We start from the raw sequence: 27,149 nt of genomic DNA on the forward strand, positions 1-27,149 counted from the left end.
CAAATCAAAATGCTCTGGAGATGATGTCCTTTAGCTTCACATTGGTTGCATGTGAAGGCCACACAAAGAGGAGCCAGCCTGTTGACCAGGTTGTGTCCAGCCAGGTGTTAAAAGGGTCTAGACCAACAAGAATGAAGAAACGTGAAAAACAGATGACTAACGAGGTCACGCTGGACAAATTTAAACTCAGTGGTACGTACAGACCTAGTCGAGTTGAAGAACCGAACTGTGGTGGAAACACAAAATCATAAAATGTTCAAAGGCATATTTGGTCCAATTGCGCACAAGGAGAGCACAATCTTCCAAACAACTTGCATTGGCCAGGTATAGAAACTTGCTTTTCCAGAAAACTTCCATAAAATCTTGCTCATGCAGCTCCAAGCTGCCTACCATGTGTATTCCATCGTTTCGATGCAATTCCATGTCCAAGTTGCGCAAGTATACTGCAGACTCTTTTAAACAACAGGGTGATGGTGTTGCTCAATATAAACAATGATTGTTGACCAGAGTGAAAAATCAGACAGCGAGTACGATATGGAGCAGTGACTCACTCAGCCTGATAAAGAAGGTTTCAAAAGTGGGATGCCATGTGAATGACGTAACATGCGTAAACTGAATGAGTCCAATGGAAGTATGCCAACGGATGCACCCAGGGCAGACTTTAGAACATTGTTGAAGATTTTGTTGAGGAGCAGTCGTAACATCACCCATTTGGTAAATTAACCCAGATTGAAAACTACTCAGCTGGTGAATGAATCCTACCCTGAACTCGATATCATTCTCACCTCCTTCCTGATCACTAACTTCCAGGGAACACCTTGATAGCAATAGGCAGCGCCTGGGCGCTTCCCGTGAAGAGGTGTAAGCAGTTTTTTGGGCTTCGCTGGTTCCACTGAAGGAGTTCCACGTTCAACATCTGTGAAGACAGGATACATGGAATTTTTGTTTAAAAAAATTGAAGCCATTTTTCTCTCTTTAATACCAAATGTAGTACTCAGTCACACATATCCTTCTTGTCCTGGTGGAGGAAACAAGTTCACTGTGGGACTACCAGCGAAAGAGCAATGCCTGACAAGGACAACCTCCACACTGCAAACCACCTCCAACTTCCCCAGTCTTCAGACTATTGACCCATTTGCTGGCCGCAAATGGCCACCCCCTCACTCCACCAGAGAAACTACTCCCCCATTTCCTTCTTTACCTTCGCCACCAAAGGTGGATGGAGGTTATGTTTTCACCCCTGTCTGTTTGTCCATTTGTTTGTTTGTTTGCGAACAAAATATCTCAAAAAGTCGTGGACGGATTCGGACGAAATTTGGCAGAGATGTAGCGTATGTGACAAGGACGAAATGATTAGATTTTGGTGAAGATCCGGATTCGGATCCGGCGACTATAATTTTTAATGCGTTCACCATTGGGAGATAGGGCCAAAACGATACATAGCGGGATATCTCAAAAGGTTGTGGACGGATTTGGACGAAACTTGGTGGACCGGTTGGATGTCTGACAAGGAAGATTCGATTCGATTTTGGTGAAGATCTGAATATCGATGCGGATATGAGAATTATTTAATTTTTCTAAGTGATTCTTCACCATTGAGTGATATCACCAACCAGGCGGAGGTATGCTCTCTACTGAGTGGCGTTCTAGTTTATTTCTGTTTTTGAAGCCGGAGAAAGGGTTCGCTGGCTTCCTGCTCCTCTTACTAGCCGGAGACATACAGCAAAACAGTAGTAGGCCTATTTACATCTGCCCCAAATGTAACAGACACGTAACCAGAAGGCACACATCCATCAAATATGCAACAGTGCCACAAATGGATTCACCCATCATTCTCCAATCTCACACCAACCTCACACTATCCTTATTATAATTCACGGACTGATGTTTGTGTGTTTGGTTATTTGGCGCGCTACTCCTCCTACAGTTCTGGGCAGATTGCATCCAGATTTGCTACATAGTATCAGCATGAACCCAAGTAGTGTATAAATATGTTTTTATCTTTGCTTGTGGGCTTGTGGGGTGGGAAGAGCGGGGTGGACGCAAATTCTCCATGTAAATGTGCATCATGTAGCGCCATCTACAGGTAGAAGAGGGTATTACGAATACCACTCTTTACAGTTCAGTATTCCTGTCCTCACGTTTTCCAGTATGATGATGTATATCAGTATGATGTTTCCTCACGTTTTCCAGTATGATGATGTATATCAGTATGATGTTTCCTCACGTTTTACAGTGCATGATGTGTTTTGAATTATGTGGCGAGAGGTATTTTGGAGAGGAATTTTGAATTATACTTTTTTTTTTTAATTATTTTTATTATTTCTTATTTTTATTATTATAATTATAATTATTTAATTAAATTATAATTATAATATAAATATAAATTATAATATAAATTATAATTATATTATTTATTAATTATTTTTAATTTTAATTTTTTTAATTTTTTAAATAATTCAATTTTTTTTTTTTTTTTTGCTATGATATATAACAAAAAAAAGGCACCCCTTTATATGAACTTTTCTATAGCATTACTTGGTTCCTCCTCAGTACACAAGGGTAGTCCAGCATGCACACGATATTTTTTGAATGTTCCTTCTTTTCTATTGTTCGACATTTTATATAAGCTATAAGCTACCTGATTTTTTTATATAGAGGTGCAAAGTTTTTCGTTTTTTTTCCAAGATGTCGTACCACGTGATGTATGACGTCATAATTCTCATTCAAAAAATTCTACAGGAGGAGACGCTCCTATTGTGAAAATGTATTGGCAATTGGACCAACTGTTGCAGAGAAAAGCACACTCACGTTCTGCGCGGACAAACAGACAGAGAGAGACAAACAGACAAACGGACCCAAATGCAATACCCTCTCCTTTGGCGAGGGTAACTAAAACAGCACTCGGTAGAGCGCACACCTCCGCCAGGCTGAACTGATTACGTTTTGTATCCCACTGATAGGCCAGATCTGGATTCGGACCTGAACCAAAATCGAATCGGCTTATTATTGTCACTTAAGCATCTCATCCACATAGTCTTGTTATAATCCGTCCACAACGTTGTGAAATATCATGATATACAGTATATCATTTGGGCCCTATCTCTCAATGGTGAAGAAATACTTAAAATTTAAAAAACTCACGTATCCGGATTCGGATTTTCACCAAAATCTAATCATTTCGTCCTCGTTCTTGTCCACCAAATTTCATCTGAATCCATCAATAACTTTTTGAGATATCCTCACTCTTCACAGCCAAACAGACAGACAGGTGTGAAAACACAACCTACATCTACCTTTGGTGTTTGTGAGAAATGTTTGTCCGAAACAATGGGATGGTGTGATAAAACTATTGGGCGAAACTATGGAACTAAAATGGTGATGAGGTACCAATTTGGAGGATATAGCAATATAGCATGGAAGTTACATTGATACACAAATGGGAGAAAGAGGAGGGAAGGTAAACATAAATTAAAACCTAAAAAAGTTATTTGCTTGTCCCACTAAAAAAATCGAATGTGACATCACCTTCAACAAAGCGAACCGATGATGCCTGCTTCCGTCTGCATGTGGCTGGGACAAAACTTGAGGATGTGTGTGGCATCTTGGTGAAATCAGGATGGCTAGATATGCCAACAGGTTTCACTCTAGCAATGGTCTCGTGGCTGCGCTCAATGGCAGAAGTGGTCACCAGAGGTCCTGGCTTCCCTTGAGTGGGTGGCTGAACAGGGTGAGAAATTCAATTCAGCAAACTGCATGGAAAAGCTACCTGTATGTTTGTCAAGGTAATGTTCCATTATCATTAACTGTTCGAGATAGCACACCTTCCTGGTGCTTGTTGGGTTGGACCAAATGTCAGAGGTTTTCTGCTGACCCTGTAGGATGGCCATGGCCTGGTCGTGAGGATCCGAAGGCCGAGGAAATGCTCGAATTTGTGCTGTTCTACAAAAGGAATTCCCACAGTCAATTTATATTTGGACATTTGTGTAAAAATCGAGAACAATTTGCTTACTTCGACACCAATAATGTCATCAAATCCTGGCAAGTTGAGTCTAAGCCTGAATCAAGATGTCTTCATTCGAGTCGAGAAGTCTCAATTCCATATCTAAGTCACTAAAATATTTAACAAAAAAAATACTAAGGTAGCTACAGATTAATCATTGAAGTTAGATGGTCGTCGTCTCAGAAGGATAACAGGCTGAGTCAACCCAGCTGGTGTTAATTCAACGGTGTGGCACGGGCTTGAACCATGACCTTAAGATCTCAAGCCAACCACCTTAACCAACTAAATGGTATTCATAGAATACTTACCCTGCGCAGTCAACTTGTTGCGAGCCAACTCTTCTGTTTTTGAACATTTTTTTTCTTTGATCCAATATGGCTGCCAGACCACGTGAGCGATGACATCATAAATTTATATTCTCTAATATAATTGTTGCATAGATCACGCTCAATACATTTCAAACTGATCAGACTAAGCGTTGTCCCTGTCGAATTATGACGTCATAATTATGGCACCAATGACGTCATCGTTAACAACACCTATTCCCCATATGGAGTTCTTTACAATGAGCCATGTTTCAAAATTTTTCCATGCCGCGGTTTTGGAGATATAGAGGTGCAACATTTTTCGGTTTTTCCAAGATGGCGCCTGTACCACATGACCTATGACGTCATGATTGTCATTAAAATATTCTACATGAGGAGGCGTTCCTATAGTGAAAATTTCGTGCCCATCAGACCAACACTTGCTGAGAAAAAAAAAATTCACAATGATCGGATAAGTGTTGTACTTGTCGAATTATGACGTCATCATGAAGGCACCGATGACATCATCATTAACATATCTTATTCCCCAAGGGGAGTACTTGACAATGAGCCATGTTTCAATTATTTCCATGGAGCGATTTCGGAGATATGGAGGTGCAACTTTTTTCGATTTTTTCCAAGATGGCGTCTGTACCACGTGACCTATGACGTTATAATTATCATTTAAAAAATTCTGCAGGAGGAGCTGCACATATATACTGAAAATATCGTGTCCATCGCTCTAACAGTTGCGGAGGAATTTTTGTTTTATTCATACTGATCAGATCAAGCCTTGTACTTGTCGAATTATGACGTCATAATTAAGGGAGCGATGACATCACTATCAACATATCTTATTCCCCATGGTGAGTACTTGACAATGAGCCATGTTTCAATTTTTTCCATTGAGAGGTTTGGGAGATATAGAGGTGTAATGTTTTTCCAAGATGGCGGCCGTACCAAGTGACCTATGACGTCATAATTATGAATAAAAATATTATACAGGTGGAGGCGCTTCTATGGTAAACTTTCGTGTCAATCGGACCAACGGTTGCTGAGAAATTGAATTTTTAAAATGCAGACACGTATGGCACACGGCACACGTACGGCACACGTACGTATCTGAATGCTTAACCCCGCTTTTCGCTTTGCGAGCGCAGGGTAACAACTACAATAAATAGCACCGCAAAACGGGCGTAACCCCTCAGCCCATGCATGGTGGAAATCAATTTCAAGATGGCTGCCATGGCGGCCATATTGAAAATCGCAGCGTGCCCATTTTCAAAAGGAACCTTTCTCTACTCAACCCCAACACACACTGCAAAAATGAATTTAACCGGACAAGCCATTCTGCTCGAAATTGATGGAAACCAATTTCAAGATGGCTGCCGTGGCGGCCATATTGAAAATCGCAGCGCGCCCATTTTCAAAAGGAACCTTCCTCTACTCAACCCCAACACACACTGCAAAAACGAATTTAACCGGACAAGCCATTCTGCTCGAAATTGATGGAAACCAATTTCAAGATGGCTGCCGTGGCGGCCATATTGAAAATCGCAGCGCGCCCATTTTCAAAAGGAACCTTCCTCTACTCAACCCCAACACACACTGCAAAAATGAATTTAACCGGACAAGCCATTCTGCTCGAAATTGATGGAAACCAATTTCAAGATGGCTGCCGTGGCGGCCATATTGAAAATCGCAGCGCGCCCATTTTCGAAAGGACCCTTCCTCTACCCAACCCCAACACACACTGCAAAAATGGATTTAATAGGACAAGCCGTTCTCCTTGAAATTGACAGAAACCAAAAGTTGACGGACGCCCGGACGACGCCCGTGACGACAATACCCCTTAGCCCAATTTGGGATGAGGGGTGAAAACGATTCGATGGAGTAGCAGGCTGCAAGACTCAAATCTTAGGGTTTACGTTAGGTACGGAGTGCCGCCAAGTCTTCGGCCTTTTCAGTCTTAATTAGAGTCATGGGTAGTAAAAAGAAGGCGATGCAAGTCAGAGTGGAGTTCAAGTCCCTGAATTTAGGACTCTAAGCAAAGTAAGAAAACAGCAAAGACAATCAATCATCACTCAAGTTTGCACTTTGGTTTGATTGTTCTTCACATGGATGATTGTTCCGTTCAGTTAAACTAACTGTTTGAGAGTTGCACCAGCTCAGACTTGCGGCTCACTTTGGTTCCTCTGGTCGGTTGCCGGGCTGGGGGTTGCGTCCATGATACTCCTTGATGATGTTGCGGATGTTCTGTGTTGGTTCAGGTATGCTGTCACCTGTGAAATCTGATTAGGTAATAACAAAAAGAGAAACAATATGAGTGCAAAGGTGGAAAATTTGGTCAATGTACACCATATTCTTCTTCCCAAGACCCCTTTCTCCAAATATTACATTTTCCCTTTTAATCTGATGATGAAAATGAAGTGTCATACAAAGATAGTGATGATGTTTTTGTTTTATGACGTGAACTTTAACAATGAGAGTAATAATACATTCAATTCCAAATACCATATCTTCATCAATTTAACAACTTATTTCATCACATCATTAACCCTAAGATCCTTAATGACCACCAAGACCCTTTCAAAACCTTACAACCCTGAGAGACCCATTAACACCATGAAGACCCTAAGGACTATTGTTACATATTTATGTGAATGTATGTGGATTACCATTCAGGTCTTTGCTTATCCGTGTGTAGTATATTAAGGGTTGTTGTGATTGGAGGGTCAGGAGCTCTTCTGAACAAGTGGCCGGAAACGGAAGTGACCGGAAACGGAAGAGGAAAAGACACGAGGAAAAGGGACGAGTAGTATTCTTCCTCGCCCCGCTCCGACAAAAGGTGGGATCGACCTTGCGCTGCGTGGAAAAGCGGCGTTCCGAAGCCTGTCTGGCGAGAGGAATTACCGGGACGTGTACCTGCCCGGTGGAGACGTCAAGTTGACGTGGGGCCGTGCATCGACCCCGCGTCTGGCATCGTTCGTGGCACCGTCCAAACAGACGCGTGCGGGTCGCACGTTGGGGCCTAACGCGCCTTGCAAGCGGCGTGGGGTTTGGCTTGCTCTACCGTATCCGCTTCGCGTGGCCACGAGGGGCTGCAGCCACGGTGCCTGGTACGATACCTGCCCGGTGGAAAAACGTCCACCCGGGGTTCGTTCAACCGCCCGAGTGCGGCGACGGCGACCATCATCTTGGTCAGGAGGGGCCCAGAGACATTGTGCGGGACCGAGACCAAAAGGGTGTCGTGAGTACTCACCGGGACACACATGTATAAGATGGCCATCTTAATCATAGGGAATTGATTGTGAACTGGGAATTGGTGATGATTGTGTATTGTTGATTGCTCGGGGAAAATCTCCGTGGTTGTGTCATTGAAATTGTATGGTATCATTACCATTGGAAATATATCCTTGAACATCAGTTGTCTCCTGGGTGAAATTCATATGGATTGCGTGGCGAAAGCGCATATATAATACAGCTTGCTGGCGGAGTTCCTCTCACGGTCCGGGGGTCACCGAGACCAGGTATTCACCGAGGGGACCACGTAACAGAATTGGGGGCTCGTCCGGGATTTAAAATTGTATAAAATAATAAAATAAGAATTTTTTATTAATTAAAATTTATTAATTAATTATTAATTGGTAAATTTTTTTGAGAAATTGGGGTAAAGTCTTGGGTGAAGGTTAACAGGTGTTAACGATAGGCACCATGGCGTTTGTGGCACAGAACTTTGGGGTAACCCCGAGTGAGGCACAGTTCCGAGCGTTGCTAAAGTCGGACCTCTTGAAATTGGCCAAACATTTTAACTTGGAGGTCCGAACTAATTTGAGGAAGGCAGAGTTGCAGGCCACGGTGATACAATCTATGGTGGGATTAGGAACATGGGACGAGTTAGCCTGGGAGTGGCTACCCGAAGAACCAGAAGATGTTGAGCTCCGGAAACTGGAGTTGCAATTACGGAGCCAGGAACGGATAAAAGAAGAAGAAAGGAAAGCAGAAAAGGAAAGAGCAGAAGAAGAAAGGAAAGCAGAAGAGAGAAGAGAAGTGAAACAAGCACAAGAAAGGAGAGTGGAACGAGAACTCCAGGAAAGGTTAGCAGAAGAAGAAAGGAAAGCAGAAAAGGAAAGAGCAGAAGAAGAAAGGAAAGCAGAAAAAGAAAGAGCAGAAGAAGAAAGGAAAGCAGAAAAGGAAAGAGCAGAAGAAGAAAGGAAAGCAGAAAAGGAAAGAGCAGAAGAGGAAAGGAAAGCTGGTGCTACTCAATGGAATACTGTTCTCCCCTATGGGCTGGTGCTCCTGCCTCACACCTGGCTCGGCTTCACGCTGTTGAATCCAAAGCTTTCAAAATCATTGGAATCTCCCGCGATGAAGCTATCTCTGAGGGCCTTTCACTCACTCACCGCAGGCAGGTAGGTGGTCTTTCTGTCTTCTACCGACTCCTCTCCGGCCTTGCTCCCCCAGCTCTCTCTGTGCTCTGTCCCCCAAATATTCCTACAGGTCGCACAAGATCTGCCAGCAACCCTCTGATGGTTAAACTGCCGAAATCTCGGCTCTCTACTCACCTTCACTCTTTCATTCCTCTTTTCTCCCGCCTGTGGAACAAACTCCCACACTCCCTTCAATCCCTCTCCTCCCTCCAGGTCTTTAAAACAGCTGTTCACCACCATCTCTTATCTTCCCCCATCCATAACCTTGATCTTTTCTACCCCCACTAATTCACCCCAGATCCACCTTGTTTGAAATTCCAACTTATTTCCTGGAAATCCTGGCAGTGTCCATATGTTTATACCTCTCCCACCCCCCCCCCCCCCTTCACATGCCTCCCCCCCTTCACATGCCTCCCCCCCTTCACATGCCTCCCCCCCAAAGCCCTCTCCCTCCCACAGATCTCTCGATGTCTCCATGTCTCTCGGTCCCTGCTCTCAAATGTTGTGTTTGTGTCCTTCCCCCTCTCTCCCCATCTTGTCTACCGCTCCCGATGTTATTTGTTTTATGTGTCTGTTTGTCTTTCTGTGTGATTAATGTTCGCTCTCTCACGAGCCTCGATCTTGTATACAAAAAAAAAAAAAAAAAAAAAAAAAAAAAAGCAGAAGAGAGGAGAGAAGAGAAGCAAGCAGAGGAAAGGAGAGTGGAACGAGAACTCCAGGAAAGGTTAGAAGGGAGAAAAGCGGAGGAGAGGAGAGCTGCAATGGGCCCTCGAAGCAGAGGAGAGAAAAGCGGAAAGGGAATTAAAGGAACGTGACATGGAGCTTCAGCAAGAAATCAAATTCAAGGAGCTGGAGTTAATGAGAGAACGGGGAGAGGCACCACCCTTGCTGACGGGGTCGGCACCTTACCAGAAAACCTGGGATGTGGGCAGACATGTGAGGCTGGTTCCACCGTTCAGTGAAAAAGAAGTCGCGAAATTTTTTCCACACTTTGAGAAAGTGGCTCGACAATTAAACTGGCCGGAGGAGGCTTGGACCATACTCGTGCAAAGTGTGCTGGTGGGGAAAGCTCAGGAAATTTATTCGGCGCTACCAATGGACCAATGTGCAGATTATGAGGTACTGAAGACGCACATCCTTAAAGCGTATGAGTTGGTTCCGGAAGCTTACAGACAAAAATTCAGGAATGCCAGGAAGAGGGAGAGTGAGACCCATGTGGAGTTTGCCAGAGTGAAAGAAAACATGTTTGATCGGTGGTGTGAGTCAAAAGGAGTCGGGAAAGACTTCGAGACATTGCGGGACTTGATCCTGGTGGAGGAATTCCAGCAGTGTGTCCACGAGGACATCAAAGTGTACCTGCAGGAAAAGAAGGTACCAAAGTTGTGGGACGCAGCCACCATGGCAGATGATTATGCCTTAACCCACCGAATAGGGGTCCACGAACCTAACTCCTCGCCTAGATCTCCACAGGGGAGGTGGGGAACAGCAGGTGCGGAGAACGACCATACATGGCGGCGGCCTCGAGATGATTATGGGGACAACTATGATACCCCACCGGTTCGAAATCAGAGGGATGCGGGCCCAAGACAAACTTATAGTTCGGGGGGCCCGAGGCAGACCCCGAGTTTTTCCTCCGGGCCTACTTGCGCGTTTTGCAAGAAACCTGGACACTTGATGTCCAGTTGTTACCTCAGGAAAAGGGACAACCCAGAGCGGAGTCCGACTATTACAACTCCGAATGCGATGGCTAGCGTAAGAAATCGCCATCAAAAGGGTTACCAACCATTTATTTCAGAGGGGTTTGTGTCACTGGATGGAGCCTCGACTAACCGGAGACCGGTTAGGATATTGAGGGACACAGGGGCCCATCAATCTTTAATGCTTGAAGGCATTTTGCCATGGTCCGAGGAGACGGCAACGGGGGATAGTGTTCGTTTACAGGGGATCGGGGGCGGTGTTAGTGCTCCCCTTCATGTCATCCATTTGGAGTCCGATTTGGTGTCAGGACCGGTCACCGTCGGTTTACAAGCCACGCTTCCTGTAGAGGGTGTATCTGTGGTTATCGGGAATGATTTGGCCGGGGGTCAAGTTTATGGTAACCTGAGGGTTGGTAAAGAGCCCAGCAGGGAAAATAACACCACACCAGCTCGGGATGGCGACAAAAGTGCCAAGTTATTTGTAGGGGGACTGAACTTCAAAACAGAGGAAGAAGTTCTGACCTCTGTCTTCAACAGATATGGGCCGCTGGTGGAAGTGCGGTTGGTAAGAGACTGGGAAACGCAACAGTCAAGAGGGTTCGGCTTTGTCACGTTTGCCAGCACAAAAGACGCCAGAGAGGCAGAGAAGAATTGGAATGGCAAGGATTTGGAGGGTCGGACCATAACAGTAGGGAAGGCATTTCGTAGGCGTCGAGAGGTCTACAGGAGAGGACAACTGGGCGGTAGTTTTGGTGGTGGCCACAATCAATATTATTATGGAGGCTCCCTGAGTTACGGCCGCTCCCGAAGGAAGGATTGGCAAAGTAGTGGCCGAGAAGGAGACCGCTATTCATGGGACTACAGGGACCAGTGGTCCCACCCTAATTATTAGGGAAGTTCTGAGAAGTTGAAGCACTGAATGCGGCGGAGCCGCCGAGCCAAGATTCCTACACGGATTAACCGTGAACGCCGTTCCTAAAGGCGTCCATGTAGTGAACTTTCATGCACGGACTAACCGTGAACTCCACGTTCCTCAAGGCGCCCATGTAGAGAGCTTTCCTGCACGGACTAACCGTGAACTCCACGTTCCTAAAGGCATCCATGTAGTGAATACTCGGCTTGGCCTCCCAGAAAAAGTGCTATCGGGTGGCTTAACTTTGGATCTTTGATCAACCCCTTAACCTTCATTCACAAGAAACTGGCGGTCAAAGTCAGAGGGTCATGAGATGGAGTTTGATTTGGCAGGGACAATGTCGTTGCTGGTGCTTAGTCCAGAGTGAGTAATCTGGAGGGGTTGTGGTGAAATTTTGGTTGCTTTATTTTTAAGTGATAACTGTGCCCGGGGGCAACTGATAATGTGGGGGGGTTGAGTTATCTGGTTTGTTTCTCCAAATTGGCCGGCAAAGAAAGTTTTCGCTGGGTTCAAACTTTCTTTCTTGAAGGGGGGGAGTGTTACATATTTATGTGAATGTATGTGGATTACCATTCAGGTCTTTGCTTATCCGTGTGTAGTATATTAAGGGTTGTTGTGATTGGAGGGTCAGGAGCTCTTCTGAACAAGTGGCCGGAAACGGAAGTGACCGGAAACGGAAGAGGAAAAGACACGAGGAAAAGGGACGAGTAGTATTCTTCCTCGCCCCGCTCCGACAAAAGGTGGGATCGACCTTGCGCTGCGTGGAAAAGCGGCGTTCCGAAGCCTGTCTGGTGAGAGGAATTACCGGGACGTGTACCTGCCCGGTGGAGACGTCAAGTTGACGTGGGGCCGTGCATCGACCCCGCGTCTGGCATCGTTCGCGGCACCGTCCAAACAGACGCGTGCGGGTCGCACGTTGGGGCCTAACGCGCCTTGCAAGCGGCGTGGGGTTTGGCTTGCTCTACCGTATCCGCTTTGCGTGGCCACGAGGGGCTGCAGCCACGGTGCCTGGTACGATACCTGCCCGGTGGAAAAACGTCCACCCGGGGTTCGTTCAACCGCCCGAGTGCGGCGACGGCGACCATCATCTTGGTCAGGAGGGGCCCAGAGACATTGTGCGGGACCGAGACCAAAAGGGTGTCGTGAGTACTCACCGGGACACACATGTATAAGATGGCCATCTTAATCATAGGGAATTGATTGTGAATTGGGAATTGGTGATGATTGTGTATTGTTGATTGCTCGGGGAAAATCTCCGTGGTTGTGTCATTGAAATTGTATGGTATCATTACCATTGGAAATATATCCTTGAACATCAGTTGTCTCCTGGGTGAAATTCATATGGATTGCGTGGCGAAAGCGCATATATAATACAGCTTGCTGGCGGAGTTCCTCTCACGGTCCGGGGGTCACCGAGACCAGGTATTCACCGAGGGGACCACGTAACACTATGAAGACCCTTAAAACTCTTAGGATCCCTAAGATCCCCAAGACACTTTAAAATACCTGAAACACTTTCTTTTTTTCTTTTTTTGTATACAAGGTCGAGGCTCGTGTAAGAGCTAACATTGATCACAAAAAGGCAAGCTGACACATAAAACATAAAACATATGATAAAGGGAGCGGGAGAACAAGATGGAGAGCAGGGACATCGGGAGATCTGTGGGAGGAAGAGGGCTTGGGGGAGGCATGGGAAGGGGAGGGGGGGGGGGAGAGGTAAAAAAACAAAAAACACAGGGACACTGCTAGTACTTTCAGGTAAGAAGTCGGTCTTTCAAAGAGGTGGAATTGGGGTGAATTAACGGGGGTAGAAAAGATCAAGGTTTTGCATGGGGGAAGATAAGAGATGGTGGTGAACAGATGTTTTAAAGATCTGGAGGAAGGAGTGAGATTGAAAAGAGTGTGGGAGTTTGTTCCAGAGGCAGGAGAAAAGAGGAATGAAGGAGTGAAGGTGAGCAGAGTGTCTTGATTTTGGCAGTTTAACCATAAGAGGGTTGCAGGAAGATCTTGTGCGACCTGCAGGAATATTTAGGGGACAGAGCACAGAGAGAGCTGGGGGAGCAAGGCCGGAGAGGAGTCGGTAGAAGACAGAAAGACCACCAACCTGCCTGCGGTGAGTGAGTAAAAGGCCCTCGGAGTTAGCTTCATCGCAGGAGATACCAATGATTCTGAAAGCTTTGGTTTCAACAGCGTGAAGCCGAGCTAGGTGTGAGGAAGGAGCACCGGCCCAGAGGGGAGAGCAGTATTCCATTGAGCTGCGGATGAAAGCCTTGTATGTGGTGAAGAGCTCAGGTGTGCCAAGGAAGGACTCCGCACGACGGAGGATGCCCAGTCGGCGACTGGCTTTGGAGGCCAGCTTGGAAATGTGGTTTTCCCAGGAAAGATCATGGCAGATAAATGAGACCCAAAAGCTTGAGCGACAGAACGTCTTGGAGAGGAATGTTCACAAAGTAGATGGGAGGGTTTTCCAGTCGGTCTTTTCGGAGAGACATCGTAAGAGTTTGAGATTTATCAGGATTGAAAGACATGTTCCACTTGTTTGACCAGTCTGTGATTTTGTCCAGGTCTGCAGAGAGTGAGGAGGCTGCAGACTGCCGATCTGAGGGATGAGGAATGGAGCGGCAGAGAGTAGAGTCGTCAGCAAAGAGATGGAGAGGATTTTCAAGAGTCGGAGAGACTTTGGAGCCTTTTGAACCCAAAGAGCCTTTGCGACCCCTAAGACCCCCCTGGACCCTTTATAAACACAAGACCATTTCAGACCCGTAAGACTCTATCAAGCTCTAAGATCATTTAATACCCTTTAGAACCCTAACCCCCTTTAAGACCCTTGGAACCCTAAAACTCTTTACGACCCAGAAGGACCCAAAAGACCCTTAAAGAGCCTTAAGACCAAAAAGATGCTGAAAACCCCAAAGCCCGTTAAAGACCCAAAGGACTCCGAGTAACGAAAATACACCAAGGACCCAAAAGACTCAGAGGACCCAAAAGACACAAAAGACCCCGACCACACTTTCAACTTTTAGGACCCCTAAGATCCCCAAGACCCTTTAAAACAACTAAAACACTTTCCAGCCTTTATAACCCAAAGACACTTTGACACCCCCAAAGAACCTGTTACCAATATTACCCTTCATAAGACTAAGACTATTTCAAACCTCTGAGACCGAAAGGGGAGGACCCAAAGGACAAAATCACACACTTCCTGGCGAGGGTCTGCAATCTTCGATTGCTCTTTCTTGTTTAACTTTGTTATTATTTGTACCAGGTGAATATATTCATTACTATCCAACAACACCCTAACAACAAACACCAATTTATTATTTAAAAAGAACCCTGGATTTGCTATAGATACAAATGAGAGTAATGAATGAATGACAAATATCTGATAATTTGGTAAATTAAAGACAAATATTTAATTAAATGTGGTGTAATAAAAATCCCAATGGAATCTTACCATCAGCATACAGATTCCCTCGCTGGAACACAAAAAAGTCATGAAATATTAATCTTTCTGACATGACATGAAAGAGGAAACATTATGTTGTGCTTTCTTTAAATTTACATCTATCTATAATTCCACTAATCTCTGTCTGTGTGTGTGTGTGTATGCGACCGCTGTTTCTCGACAACTACCGGTCCGATATACTTGAAACTTGCCAGGTATATTGCTGAGGACCCGAGGATGTGCCTTTTCAAGGTTTCATATTAATCGGACAAGTAGTTACCGAGCTATGTCCAAAAAACGATTCAACCAATCAGAGAGCAGCGAGCTATCACGTGTGCCGAACGTGCCGAACAGACTCTGCCTCGGACGGCACATTTGAGAGCGTATTCATTTATTTCACGTTGGCAAACTATGTTGGCGTTAAACTATGTTTTAAAACTAATTAAAACTACTTTGCGATTCATCGTAACTGCGATTCGTAACTGCCGTTCGCTTTGGCTTTGCGAATGGACCAAACCATTTCATGTAAATAGAGGGGGGGGATTGTCACCGTACTCGCAAGCCGTTCGCTTTGGACCAAACCATTTCATGTAAATAGAGGGGGGGGGATATAATTTTAGATATAGATATAGTACGGGCATGCCCTAGTTAATAACAATTTAAATTTCAAGGTATTAAAAAAAATCATGTGAACGAGAGCGAAGTCGATGGCGTGCCAACGCAAATCCCCGCACTTCCCACCTAAAGCAAAGTTGAAAGATGGAAAAAAGTTCCACCAGTATCCCAATATCAAATTTTGAGTTCCCCCCATTTTGACTCCTTGACCCTAAGTCCCCACCCACCCCATGGGGCATGCATGAACAGGGGTCCAATCCCCAAAAAAGTTACATGTTTCATGCGTCCCCCAATGTTGATTGCATATGCGTTAAAAAACAAAGTTTCATTTAAAAAACCTTTTAAAATGTGCCCGTAATTGCATGTCGGAATTTTGCCGAACCCAGGGGGTGGTGCCAAAATGATCCTGCACTTGCACCTTCTCGACATGTGGTGATCATAACTACCAAGGTTGGCGAATTTCTGCACAACCATTTAGGAGAAGATAGCATGACCGACGGACGGACAGACAGAGCAGATTCCAATACCTCCCCATTAAAAAAAAAAAGCATGGCAATAAAAAACGTTGCCAATTTTTGGATACATGTGGGTATCCCCTTCATAAAGTTTTGTGAACAGGCCACATTATACAGGTGTGTCCCACCTTTGCTTCAGCACTGGCTGATGGGGCTGGAGGTGGAGGATACAGTGGAGGTGGTGGGGGAGGCTGTTGGCACATCATCTGCTGGTACACCATCTGCTGAGCCTGCAAACACAGCTATATGTTGGATTTCTGCAAGAATAATGGCTTGAAATGCCCTGCTCCAACAATAAGCGATGTGGAATGATATCTCAGGAACAAAGCAGAGTCAAGCGCGGTTTGCACTCTAATGGAAGATCTCTATGGAATGCAGGGTGTTAGAATGCAGGGATGAGGGTTTGTGGGATAGCTTCAGGGCTCATTGGCCCTGATGAGTGGATGAGTGGATGAGGATAAATGGATGAGTTGTGCACGAGGCATATTTATTGTGTCTATTAATTACGAACGTCTATTAATTAATTACATTCTATTTAAATGTACCTTTTAAGTCTTTAGACTGCTAAGATCCCTTTGACCTTTTAAATACCCTTTAAGACCTCTAGTGGTGTTGTTTAAGACTAGTGGTGTTGTTTTTTAAAATGTGTTAGCATTTTTTATGAAACTGTAATCATGTGCATTTGCGGTCGAAAACATTTTAAACTGAAAATTTTTTCCTCTATGAATCAGGAACCACCAGGAACCTATAACGTATCCCCCTTTTCCCCATTGAAACAATGCCACAGCATACATTCACGGGATATTCATCGACCTTCGTGGAATTTCGTTGACATTCCTGGGTTTTGTCTCACCATTTCCGGGACTTTCATCGACCTTCGCGGATTATCGTCGACATTCTCGGGATTTGCCTCACCATTCGCAGATTTTGCCTCGCCATTCGCAGTTTGTTCCTCTCTATTCGCGGATTTTCGCGACTTGGGAACCTATCCCCCCTTTTTCCATTGAAACATTGCCCCCCTATTCGCGGGTTTTGCTATTCGCGGATTTTCCAGGAACATACCACCGTGAATAGCAGGGTGTGACTGTATAGTATATGTGTGTTTATATGTGTGTGTGTGTGTGTGTGTGTGTGTGTGTGTGTGTGTGTGTGTGTGTATATATATATATATATATATATGTGTGTGTTTGTGTGTGTGTGTGTGTGTGTGTGTGTGTGTAGTCTGTTTTAAGCAATTCTAGTTTGTTGCAACAAGCAAAAGTGAAAGTAAATGTAGATAATACACCAAATTTGATACAAATCACAAAATGCAACTCTGCTTTTTACATTTTGTTTCAATGTGAACAAAATCTGGAAAGTGTAAAAGAGTGTCATACAGATACATATACCAAGAGATAGGTTTGCTGGTTGATCAAAGCTTGTTGTTGAGCTATCATGTTCTGCTGTGCGGAGTTGTGTGGCTGTGAGGCTGTGGGATACATGAAGATAGAGAGGGAAAAATAAAAAGATTTGAATACATAAACATGGGAGAGGACAATACCACCTGGGATCATAATATACAAGTGAGCAAGTTTTCCTGTTCATATTTTGTAGACGTTACTTAGTCTTACATCACATGTTATAGGGTAAAGGAAGAAGAAGGAATTTTCAGTCATTTTAAAATTGCAGGTAATTCTGCTATTCTAACATACAAAGCACCAGGAAGTGCCTCTCATTTACCAATTAGAAGTGGAACATTATTACCATCTAGAGGTGGAGCATCGCTTCCAAGTCCATCCCTCGTAACCATATTTGCCAATATTTTAGAACTAAGAATAAGAACCCTTGTGGCCATTTGATCAGAGTGCCCAATTGGCAGTCCTGTCAGTCGATTGTGCAGCAAACTGATGTCTGCACATGAGAACTTAGGTTAAAAAACCTGCATCAACGGAGAGCATTCCACATTCCAGTACCTGGTAGGCACTTAAAGCAAACTGTTGTGCCTGTTTTTAGACTCATTGATATAATGTTTCACAAGTTTATTAAACATGTGATATTATTTGTATTTGCATCGTTTGTAATTTATTAAACATGTGATATTATTTGTATTTGCATTATTTGCAATTGATTACACGTGTGATATTATTTGTATTTGCATCGTTTGTAATTTATTAAACATGTGATTTTATTTGTATTTGCATTATCTGTAATTTATTAAACATGTGATATTATTTGTATTTGCATTATTTCTAATTTATTAAACATGTGATATTATTTATATTTGCATTACGTATTTGTAATTTATTAAACATGTGATATTTTTTGTATTTGCATTATTTATAATTTATTAAACATGTGATATTATTTATATTTGCATTATTTGTAATTTATTAAACATGTGATATTATTTGTATTGGCATTATTTGTAATTTATTAAACATGTGACAGCTATCACCATAAGCATGGATCACATTCGCCCTTTGATTGAAATTTTATTTGTCCTTTTTCAAATTAATTGCAGCAATTATTCTGAAAAACAATTGTCTTCCCATGAATAAATCACAAATGTGATTTTAAAAAATCAATAAAGAATTGTGAATACTTTTGCACAACAGTTTTTGCAAAACAATGATTCACAAAGGTTTCCATGCTACAGCTTCCTGGATCCTCATGTCCCTTCATATAAAAATGTAATTTTGCAAAAACAATTGACAACCTAAAATATTTTTCTCAAGTAATCAAGAAAGCAATGCCAACTAGAGAGTTAATAGAACACCTTACCCCACACGGTCTTGAGAAACAAGGACTTGTGCGGGGTATATGAGCAGCAAATTAGCTTGTTTGTGATGACGGAAAAATGCCCTAATATTTTGTCCAGGTCCTTCTAAGTGGAAGGGTTTTGAAATTGGTAAAAAGGCGATTTATGTTCTACAGTATTCAAGTATATAATTCAATGGAAATAAAATAAAGATTTTAAAGATTATACAAAAAATTATTTTGGCTGGTTACCACCGTTGATGCAGCGTCTTTTACACCACCTCATTTAACATGTTACATTAGTTAACGTGTCTGTTATTTGGGTCTTTTATGACGTCCCTAAAACCCGCAGGCTTAAATTTTGTTTCACTGCCAGACAACCAGACGAGAAATATTATCTCACTCCTCTCAGTGCATGTCCTATCGGTAGGAATTCAGAGTCAAAGTACTGTTAACCTACAGGATTATTTTCCGATTGATGTTCCGATTCGTGTTCAAAATATAACATTCAATAGAAATTAAGTTGTTCCCCGATCATAAACTGACATTTGTATACAGACAGACAGACAAACAGAAGTGAACCAATTGCTTACCATGCTTTTCGCTTCACATGCACACAGTAACAATGAACTTATAAGCTCTCACCCTGTTTCAAAAGGCCACTCAATAACTTGACAATACCATTCCAACTTCTGGAAAAAGGTGAAATTTCACCTGCATCTCATCAATGGTAATTTCATCCTTCATCAGGAAACAATGCTTGAGATGTGATAATTGTGTCTTCACTTGAATGGCCTTGAAAAGTTGCCACATCCTTCCTATTTGCCAGACAGATACTGTATTGCTGCATATGTTTGGGAAACTGAAACAATCTGCTTCATGACACCCATCATTCATGACAATCTTCTGAAGCAAGTGTTAACAGTACTTTAAATATCGAATTAAAAAGTATTTCACCCAGTGCTACAATAACAATGTTTTCTACATCTAAAGAAAACAAGATGACTGTGCACTGGGTCTGGCAGGAGAGATTAGAGGTATGTGCATTCACCATTTTACTTTCTCTCATAACCCTTTAAAATGACTTTGGATCAGAAGGTTGTAATTAGGTAAACAGCTCATGGACACTGCACACCAACATGCAATCATCATGCGTGTTAACTGCAATAATGAAGTCAAGTGTTCAGGGATGATGGAAGTCAACATTTCCATCTCTTATCATGACAGCACAGCAGACACATCATCAACAGCTTACCTAGAATACCTTGGTATGTTGGTATTGCACTTGGCACTAAGCCGGGTACCAATGGCATCAAGTAGGAGCCTGCAGGTATCGATCACACTGCCACAATCATTACCCTGAGATCAGCTACTTTATGACAACCAACTTCATGCTAATACCTTACCGGAAGTCAAAAATGTCATGAATTCAAAAAATTAAAAAGGTGTAAACTATTACTTCTTCGGCCTCAAAGATTATGAAATTGACGTCATTAATTAGCTATGAGGTCCAAGGCCTTAAAATAATTGTCCACTCCCGCCAATATGTTTTTGCACGTACGTATCTCTACTATTCCCAGGCTGTGGTTAGTTTTGCCCATATGTATTGCACCACCTTCACAAAGGCTTGTCTCTACCCAACTAAATATTTCCATTACTTTTCATAGATTTCCTAAACATCTCGATTTTTTTTGCCCCAAGTGCAGGTTTCCCCATTTTGCACTTTCACCTAACTCCTTAAGTTAAAGGTAACAAGCGTTACGCCTAGGTCCCCCGTCGGTGAAGTGATGTGAGTTGACAAAGTGGAAGACGCAGAAAACATGGAAGAGTCGATAATATTTGCGAGTGGGTTGGAGACACACCCACACACCAGATTAGAAGTTGGTACTTCGCTTATTTTTCAAGATATTTCGCTCACAATGTTCAGACATACATGGTGGCGGCCATCTTGGATTTTGACGTGGCGACCCAATTTTCAATAGCGTTCTTCCTTATGCCTAGATACAGTCGCGCACCAGATTAGAAGTCAGAGTTGGTTTATTTTTCAAGATATTCCGCTCACAAGGTTCAGACATATATGGTGGTGGCCATCTTGGATTTTGACGTGGCGACACAATTTTCAATAGCGTTCTTCCTTATGCCTAGATACACCCACACACCAGATTAGAAGTTGGTACTTCGCTTATTTTTCAAGATATTCCGCTCAGAAGGTTCAGACATATATGATGGCGGCCATCTTGTATTTTGACGTGGCGAACCAATTTTCAATAGCGTTCTTCCTTATGCCTAGATACACCCACACACCAAATTAGAATTCGGTCCTTCGCTTACGCACGCACGCACGCACGTCCGCACGTACGCACACACGGACGGACGGACGCACACACGGACGGAGGGGAAAACCATAGTCCCCCTTTCGCTCCGCGGTGCGACAAGGGAGAATAATGCAACATCAAAATGAAGACTCACAATTGCAAATTTGGTTCACAGCAGGTATTTGTGACCAAGATAAAAACAATGTTAATTTGGTGTGTATTGGGAAACAAGCTTGTGACCAGGGATATATCCACCATGCTTGTGATAAGGCAAGATTTTTAATGACATGACAAATAACATGCTTTCTGGAACAGTGAATTATATCACCAGGATGTTTTTTTTGTGTTTTTATCTTCTTTACTGGCTTATTGGCAAGTGACTTCATACATACAGTGCATTCAGAAAGTATTCAGACCCCTTCACTTTTTCCACATTTTGTATGTTGCAGCCTGATGCTGAAATCGTTTAAATTCAATTTTTCCCTCATCAATCTACACTCAATACCCCAAAATGACAAAGAGAAAACAGGATTTTAGAAAGTTTTGCAAATTTATTAAAAAGAAAAAACTGAAATATCACATTTACATAAGTATTCATACCCTTTGCTATGACACTTGAAATTTAGCTCAGGTGCCGCCCATTTCTCTTGATCGTCTTTTAGATGTTTCTACACCTTGATTGGAGTCCACCTGTGGTAAATTAAATTGATTGGACATGATTTGGAAAGGCACACACCTGTCTATATAAGGTCTCACAGCTGACAATGCATATCAGAGCAAAAACCAAGCCAAACAGTTCCAAACCAAACAGATCCAAACCAAAACAGAAGCCAAACAGTTCAATCTTGGTTTCATCAGACCACAGAATTTTGTTTCTCACAGTCTGAGAGTCCTTGAGGTGTTTTTTTGCAAACTCCAAGCGGGCTTTCATGTGTCTTTCACTGAGGAGAGGCTTCCGTCTGGCCACTCTGCTATAAAGCCCAGATCGGTGGAGTGTTGCAGTGATTGTTGTCCTTCTGGAAGTTTCTCCCATCTCCACACAGGATCTCTGGAGCTCAGCCAGAGTGACCATCGGGTTCTTGGTCACCTCTCTTACCAAGGCCCTTCTCCCCCGATTGCTCAGTTTGGCCGGGCGGCCAGCTCTAGGAAGAGTCCTGGTTGTTCCAAACTTCTTCCATTTAAGAATTATGGAGGCCACTGTGCTATTGGGAACCTTCAATGCAGCAGAAATTTGTTTTGTAGGCTTCCCCAGATCTGTGCCTCGACACAATCCTGTCTCTGAGCTCTGCAGGTAGTTCCTTCGACCGCAGGGCTTGGTTTTTGCTCTGATATGCATCGTCAGCTGTGAGACCTTATACAGACAGGTGTGTGCCATTCAAATCATGTCCAATCAATTGAATTTACCACAGGTGGACTCCAATCAAGGTGTAGAAACATCTCAAAGATGATCAAGAGAAATGGGAGGCACCTGAGCTAAATTTCAAGTGTCATAGCAAAGGGTCTGAATACTTATGTAAATGTGATATTTCAGTTTTTTATTTTTAATAAATTTGCAAAACTTTCTAAAATCCTGTTTTCTCTTTGTCATTATGGGGTATTGACTATTGAGTGTAGATTGATGAGGGAAATAACGAATTTAAACGATTTCAGCATAAGGCTGCAACATAACAAAATGTGAAAAAAGTGAAGGGGTCTGAATACTTTCTGAATGCACTGTATAGTGTATATATATATGTATGCAAAATTGAGGCTCGTGTAAGAGCTAAAATTTTGTCTCTACAGTGATAAAAATTGAACCCCATATAAGGGGGACAATGGGGGATCTCTTCATGGAGTCATAATGCTGTGAATATACAGTTATTGAACAATATGTTTAACACAAAGTCGGCACCATGATCAAATTCTGACTTTCAGTCTGGGTTTAAATCTTGTTCGTGGTAAAAACACTCCAAAGTTTATCTATCTAAACTACCACGATACTGAATGTCAAAAACAGCAAATTCCACAGTAAGACCACATGTTGGGGTGTGCTACCTTGCGGAGCAATTGGTGCCATGCTGGTTGGTACAGTAGTGGGAGGTGGTTGTGGATTTGAACCCAGGTCTCCACCACCTTTCATCCGTCTGGCCATGGTGGATGCCTTATCCAGGTCCTGAAAACACAACAGACCAAGTATTACTAAAACCTCTCGAAAATAAATTAGGAATCATTACTCCCGCCAGGGAGTAATGCATTCGATCGTGTCCGTGTGTGTGTGTGTGTGTGTGTGTGTGTGTGTGTGTGTGTGTGTGTGTGTGTGTTCGTGTGTTTGTGAACAAGATATATGGAAAAGTTCTGAACGGATTTGGATGAAAGTTGGTGGGATGATTGCCCTTGGGATAAGGAAGAATTGTTTAGTTTTTGGTGAAGCTCAGGATATTATTCGGGATACAGCAATTTTTTGAAGGATTGTTTACCATTGGAAGATAGGGCTCATTTTCTTTTTACATTATCTTCTATATACTCTATATTTAACATTGTGATATGAAAATAGTTTTCATATTTGTTGTAAATGTAGTTTAAACTCGTGGTTATGCATTAGAGCGGTGTATTTTGTTAGCAGCGTCGTCTTCAAGGTCGTTTTTTTTTCTTTTTCTAATAAAGACATATTCTGTCGTTTTAAAAGCAACAAAGTGTGTATTCGGTTTCCCCGTTTCATAAAATGTATCGTTTGATACGTATAATGCTTTAAAACTGTTTTTTTTTGGGGGGGGGGGGATTTTTACCTCAGAAGAGATATCAACATTTACTTCAGCGAATGTCAATCGCGGTGTCAGTATTTGATGAACTTATAAAGACTTAGGTGAGTTATAAGTGTGACAAGCATGTGCACGGGATTCTTCCCAGAAGAATGAGTGGTCGCATTAGCTTGTACGACTTAAAATGAGCGAGTTTTGTTTTCACGTTTGGGCCAGTTTTACATGTTGTATCCCTAAGGAATGAAACGAACGTTTTCCTGGCTTACAATTTTATTTGAAGTCACACATGCCTCAAAATACACTCACTTGTATGGAATTGAACGCTGAATCCGAAAATGTAAGTGAAATTGCCTTGTTTTTTTTACATTATCTTCTATATATTCTGAATATATATCTGTGCAGTGTCTGTCTTGTGTTGTCTTGTCTTGTGTTGTCACTGAACTACTCCCTCAAACTTTTGTGAAATCGTACTATTCCAACTTCACCCACGGCGGGAGTATGCGCTCTACTGAGTGGCGTTCTAGTTTTCTTATGAATCCATGACAGCTGAGATGTTGAGACTCAAAAATATTATCATACGTACTTTAATTTGCAAGTTGACTTTGAGGGACCTGTGTGAATGTATATGATGTGAGTATCACAAAAGCATCGTTTTGAAAAAGAAAACTTACACCATTTTCAGAGGGAGGTAGTGGGCCAAGCATCTTGTCAATGTATCCATCAAAATGGTGCTGAGAGGCAGCCTCTAACTTTGCTGGAAGCGAAAAGTGAAACAAATGTGAAAAGTTCTGACACATGTAAGATTTCAATTAAATGCATGAGGCCTGACTTCTACATTTTAAAAATTGCAACTTTAGATAATATCCAAGGTTCAAAAGTAGGAAAAACTTTCACCAGCCCACTGGACAAGTAATTGTAATCCTTTCCAAAACCATCTGAGATTTCACTAGCCTGACAATTTGGATCAAAACAAACAAAAAACAAGTACAGATACATTCAAAGTACACCGCCCCCATGCCAAATAATTAAATATCCTACAGCGCGGCATTGCCGGGGCGCCTCTGGCGCCCGGCAATACCGCAGTGCAGCTCATTGAGGCTGCGTTGGGAGGGAGAGGTGTACACTAATTGATTGATTAATTGTATAATTAAAATCAATAAAAGATTATCACAAAATATTTTTTAAATCAATTGGCTAATCGCATAACTAAACCACTAGTGCTTCATCCGAAGATGTATCTTTTAGGAATTTAATTAAATGAGTCATTATTAAAACAGTCATATCCTTGATAGCCACATCACTTGGTCACTGTCATGTCCAAATATTAGCTTCCGAGCTCAAAAGGTGCCTGAGATATTGGCCAAATGAGAAAGAAAATAAATAAATGATTAATAATGAAAATAAATAAATAATAATCATTAAAAAATTAAATTATTAATCAATTCGGTCAAAGAACACATGAACCACCACCATTTCATCAGAATCTGTAACTTGAAAAAAAAAAATGTTTTAGTCATTAATCGAATAATTAAATAATTAATCGATTAATTGATTAATTAATAAATCAAAAATAGCCTTTGCAGCCAAATCACCTGGTCATTGGCATGTCCAAATATCAGCTTCCTAACTCAAAAGGTGCCTGAGATAATGGGCAGAAGAGAAAGGAAATTTGACTAATTAAATAAGTACTTAATTAATCGCTAATAATTAAATAACTCCTCAATTAATTGATTAATCAAAAAACAAAAAATAGAGTTTTTGACAAAGGGTTTGCTCACTATTGTGCCGAAATTTCAGCTTCCTAGCTCAAAGGATGGCTGAGATATCGCCCAGACAAACAAACAAACAAGAAAGAAAACAAGAAAACAACCAGAGTGAAAACTGAGTACTCCCTTTCAGCGTGCGTCACTGCCGAGCCCCCTGCGGTGCCCGGCAATGACGATTTGCAATGCCTGGAGATGGCATAGGAAAGGTGCGGTGTACAATATTTTCACAAGAAGGTTCGGTAATCTATGTCTAACTTTGTTAAACCTTAACTAGACAGCACATGGTGAAAGAAGTGATCGTGTGGAGGCGTTAAGTGGGAGATGAGTTTTCTTTCTCTCACTATACATCTGCACATGCAGTATGTACTTGCTGTCCCAATAGTTTTGAGAAAATAATCTATAAACATTAAATTATTGCTTCCCATAATTCAAAAATTCATTGTCTGTTCTCAAAAATTCAAGGATTCAAAGAAAACACGAGTGGTGATGATTCACAGGCCATGGCCACTGCACACAAGGCATTACACAGAGAGAGGTCGTGTTTGTTCGGCTTGAGGTTTCCATCAAAGTGTGACCACATTTGGTTGAGTACATTGTTTCACATTGAGGTATAAGTGTGAGGAACACCTGCATTATGTGTTTGGCAAAGAAGGCCAGTAGGTCCAACAGAGTTTGGCGTGATGGGAGATACCGGAGACGTGGACGTTCTGGCTTCAGCGTTGCCATGTGCGTTGTTTATACTGCAAACACCAAAGTCAAAATGGCAAATAACTGGTTGCATTTGGGAAGATACATATTTAACACTGAAGGCAAAACCAACTAGCCCCTGGACCTATTCCCGGATCTGGGGCCTCCATATGAAGACAACTGGGTGGTCGAAACACAGAACCAGTGCTTCCATATTGAGGAACTCCATTAGTTTGTTGTTCCTTCGGTTTTGAATTAAAACTCAAGAAACCAATTTTAAACCCTCCAACTGATTCCTCAAAGGAAGTCACCATGTGACATCAATACCCGAAACTACATCAACAATTGTAGTCTGTAAAATGTAATGTTGATGCTTTCTGAGTTTATAATTTATTAAACCTATTGTGACATTTCACCTCAAATGATTCTCATTGCTTAATTACCATGAAGTTGGGCAGAAGAAAAATCAATTAAAATCGAATGGTGCAGTATAATTAGATGTGTACACATACTCAAATAGATATTTTTCTGACAAAATTCCGTGTGTAATGGTTGATAAATACAGACAGAAACACGGATGAAACGCACAAGTTCGTCCTGTCAGGAGAATGAGATCCAAGGTAGGTTGGTGGTTGGCACTGGAATGCTGGAGGATGTTCCAGAAAGGAAATGAGGTCCAACACATAGTCATGTCCAGCTATCTCCAGTGTGTGACCATTTTCCTGCAGACCGAGTGACCAGCCACGGCAGCTGTCCACCATACCCCTAGTGGCACAAAGGGAACAGCAAGTTAATATTTTACTTCTTATGCATTACTACAGATATAGACCATATACACATATAGACGGACATATAGACCTACACATATAGACCATATACACATATAGACGGACATATAGACCTACACATATAGACCATATACACATATAGACGGACATATAGACCTACACATATAGACCATATACACATATAGACGGACATATA

General features: G+C 42.4%; 1 protein-coding gene across 1 annotated transcript in view; it reads right to left on the minus strand.

The window, feature by feature from the left end:
• The window catches only part of MYO15A (myosin XVA), a 184,715-nt gene that overhangs the window by 70,206 nt on the left and 87,360 nt on the right, over nucleotides 1-27,149 (minus strand). The window contains exons 21-32 of the mRNA XM_078785176.1: nucleotides 26,754-26,930; nucleotides 26,106-26,218; nucleotides 24,384-24,466; nucleotides 23,009-23,126; nucleotides 19,915-19,983; nucleotides 17,312-17,391; nucleotides 16,052-16,153; nucleotides 14,803-14,824; nucleotides 6,494-6,599; nucleotides 3,825-3,942; nucleotides 3,529-3,721; nucleotides 786-916 (exon numbers count right to left, since the gene is read on the minus strand). Of these exons, the coding sequence (XP_078641302.1) occupies nucleotides 786-916; nucleotides 3,529-3,721; nucleotides 3,825-3,942; nucleotides 6,494-6,599; nucleotides 14,803-14,824; nucleotides 16,052-16,153; nucleotides 17,312-17,391; nucleotides 19,915-19,983; nucleotides 23,009-23,126; nucleotides 24,384-24,466; nucleotides 26,106-26,218; nucleotides 26,754-26,930 (1,312 nt within the window). The remainder of the gene's footprint in view (nucleotides 1-785; nucleotides 917-3,528; nucleotides 3,722-3,824; nucleotides 3,943-6,493; nucleotides 6,600-14,802; nucleotides 14,825-16,051; nucleotides 16,154-17,311; nucleotides 17,392-19,914; nucleotides 19,984-23,008; nucleotides 23,127-24,383; nucleotides 24,467-26,105; nucleotides 26,219-26,753; nucleotides 26,931-27,149) is intronic.

Source organism: Myxine glutinosa, chromosome 10 (assembly GCF_964187855.1).
Source record: "Myxine glutinosa chromosome 10, kmMyxGlut1.1, whole genome shotgun sequence".
Taxonomy (NCBI): domain Eukaryota; kingdom Metazoa; phylum Chordata; class Myxini; order Myxiniformes; family Myxinidae; genus Myxine; species Myxine glutinosa.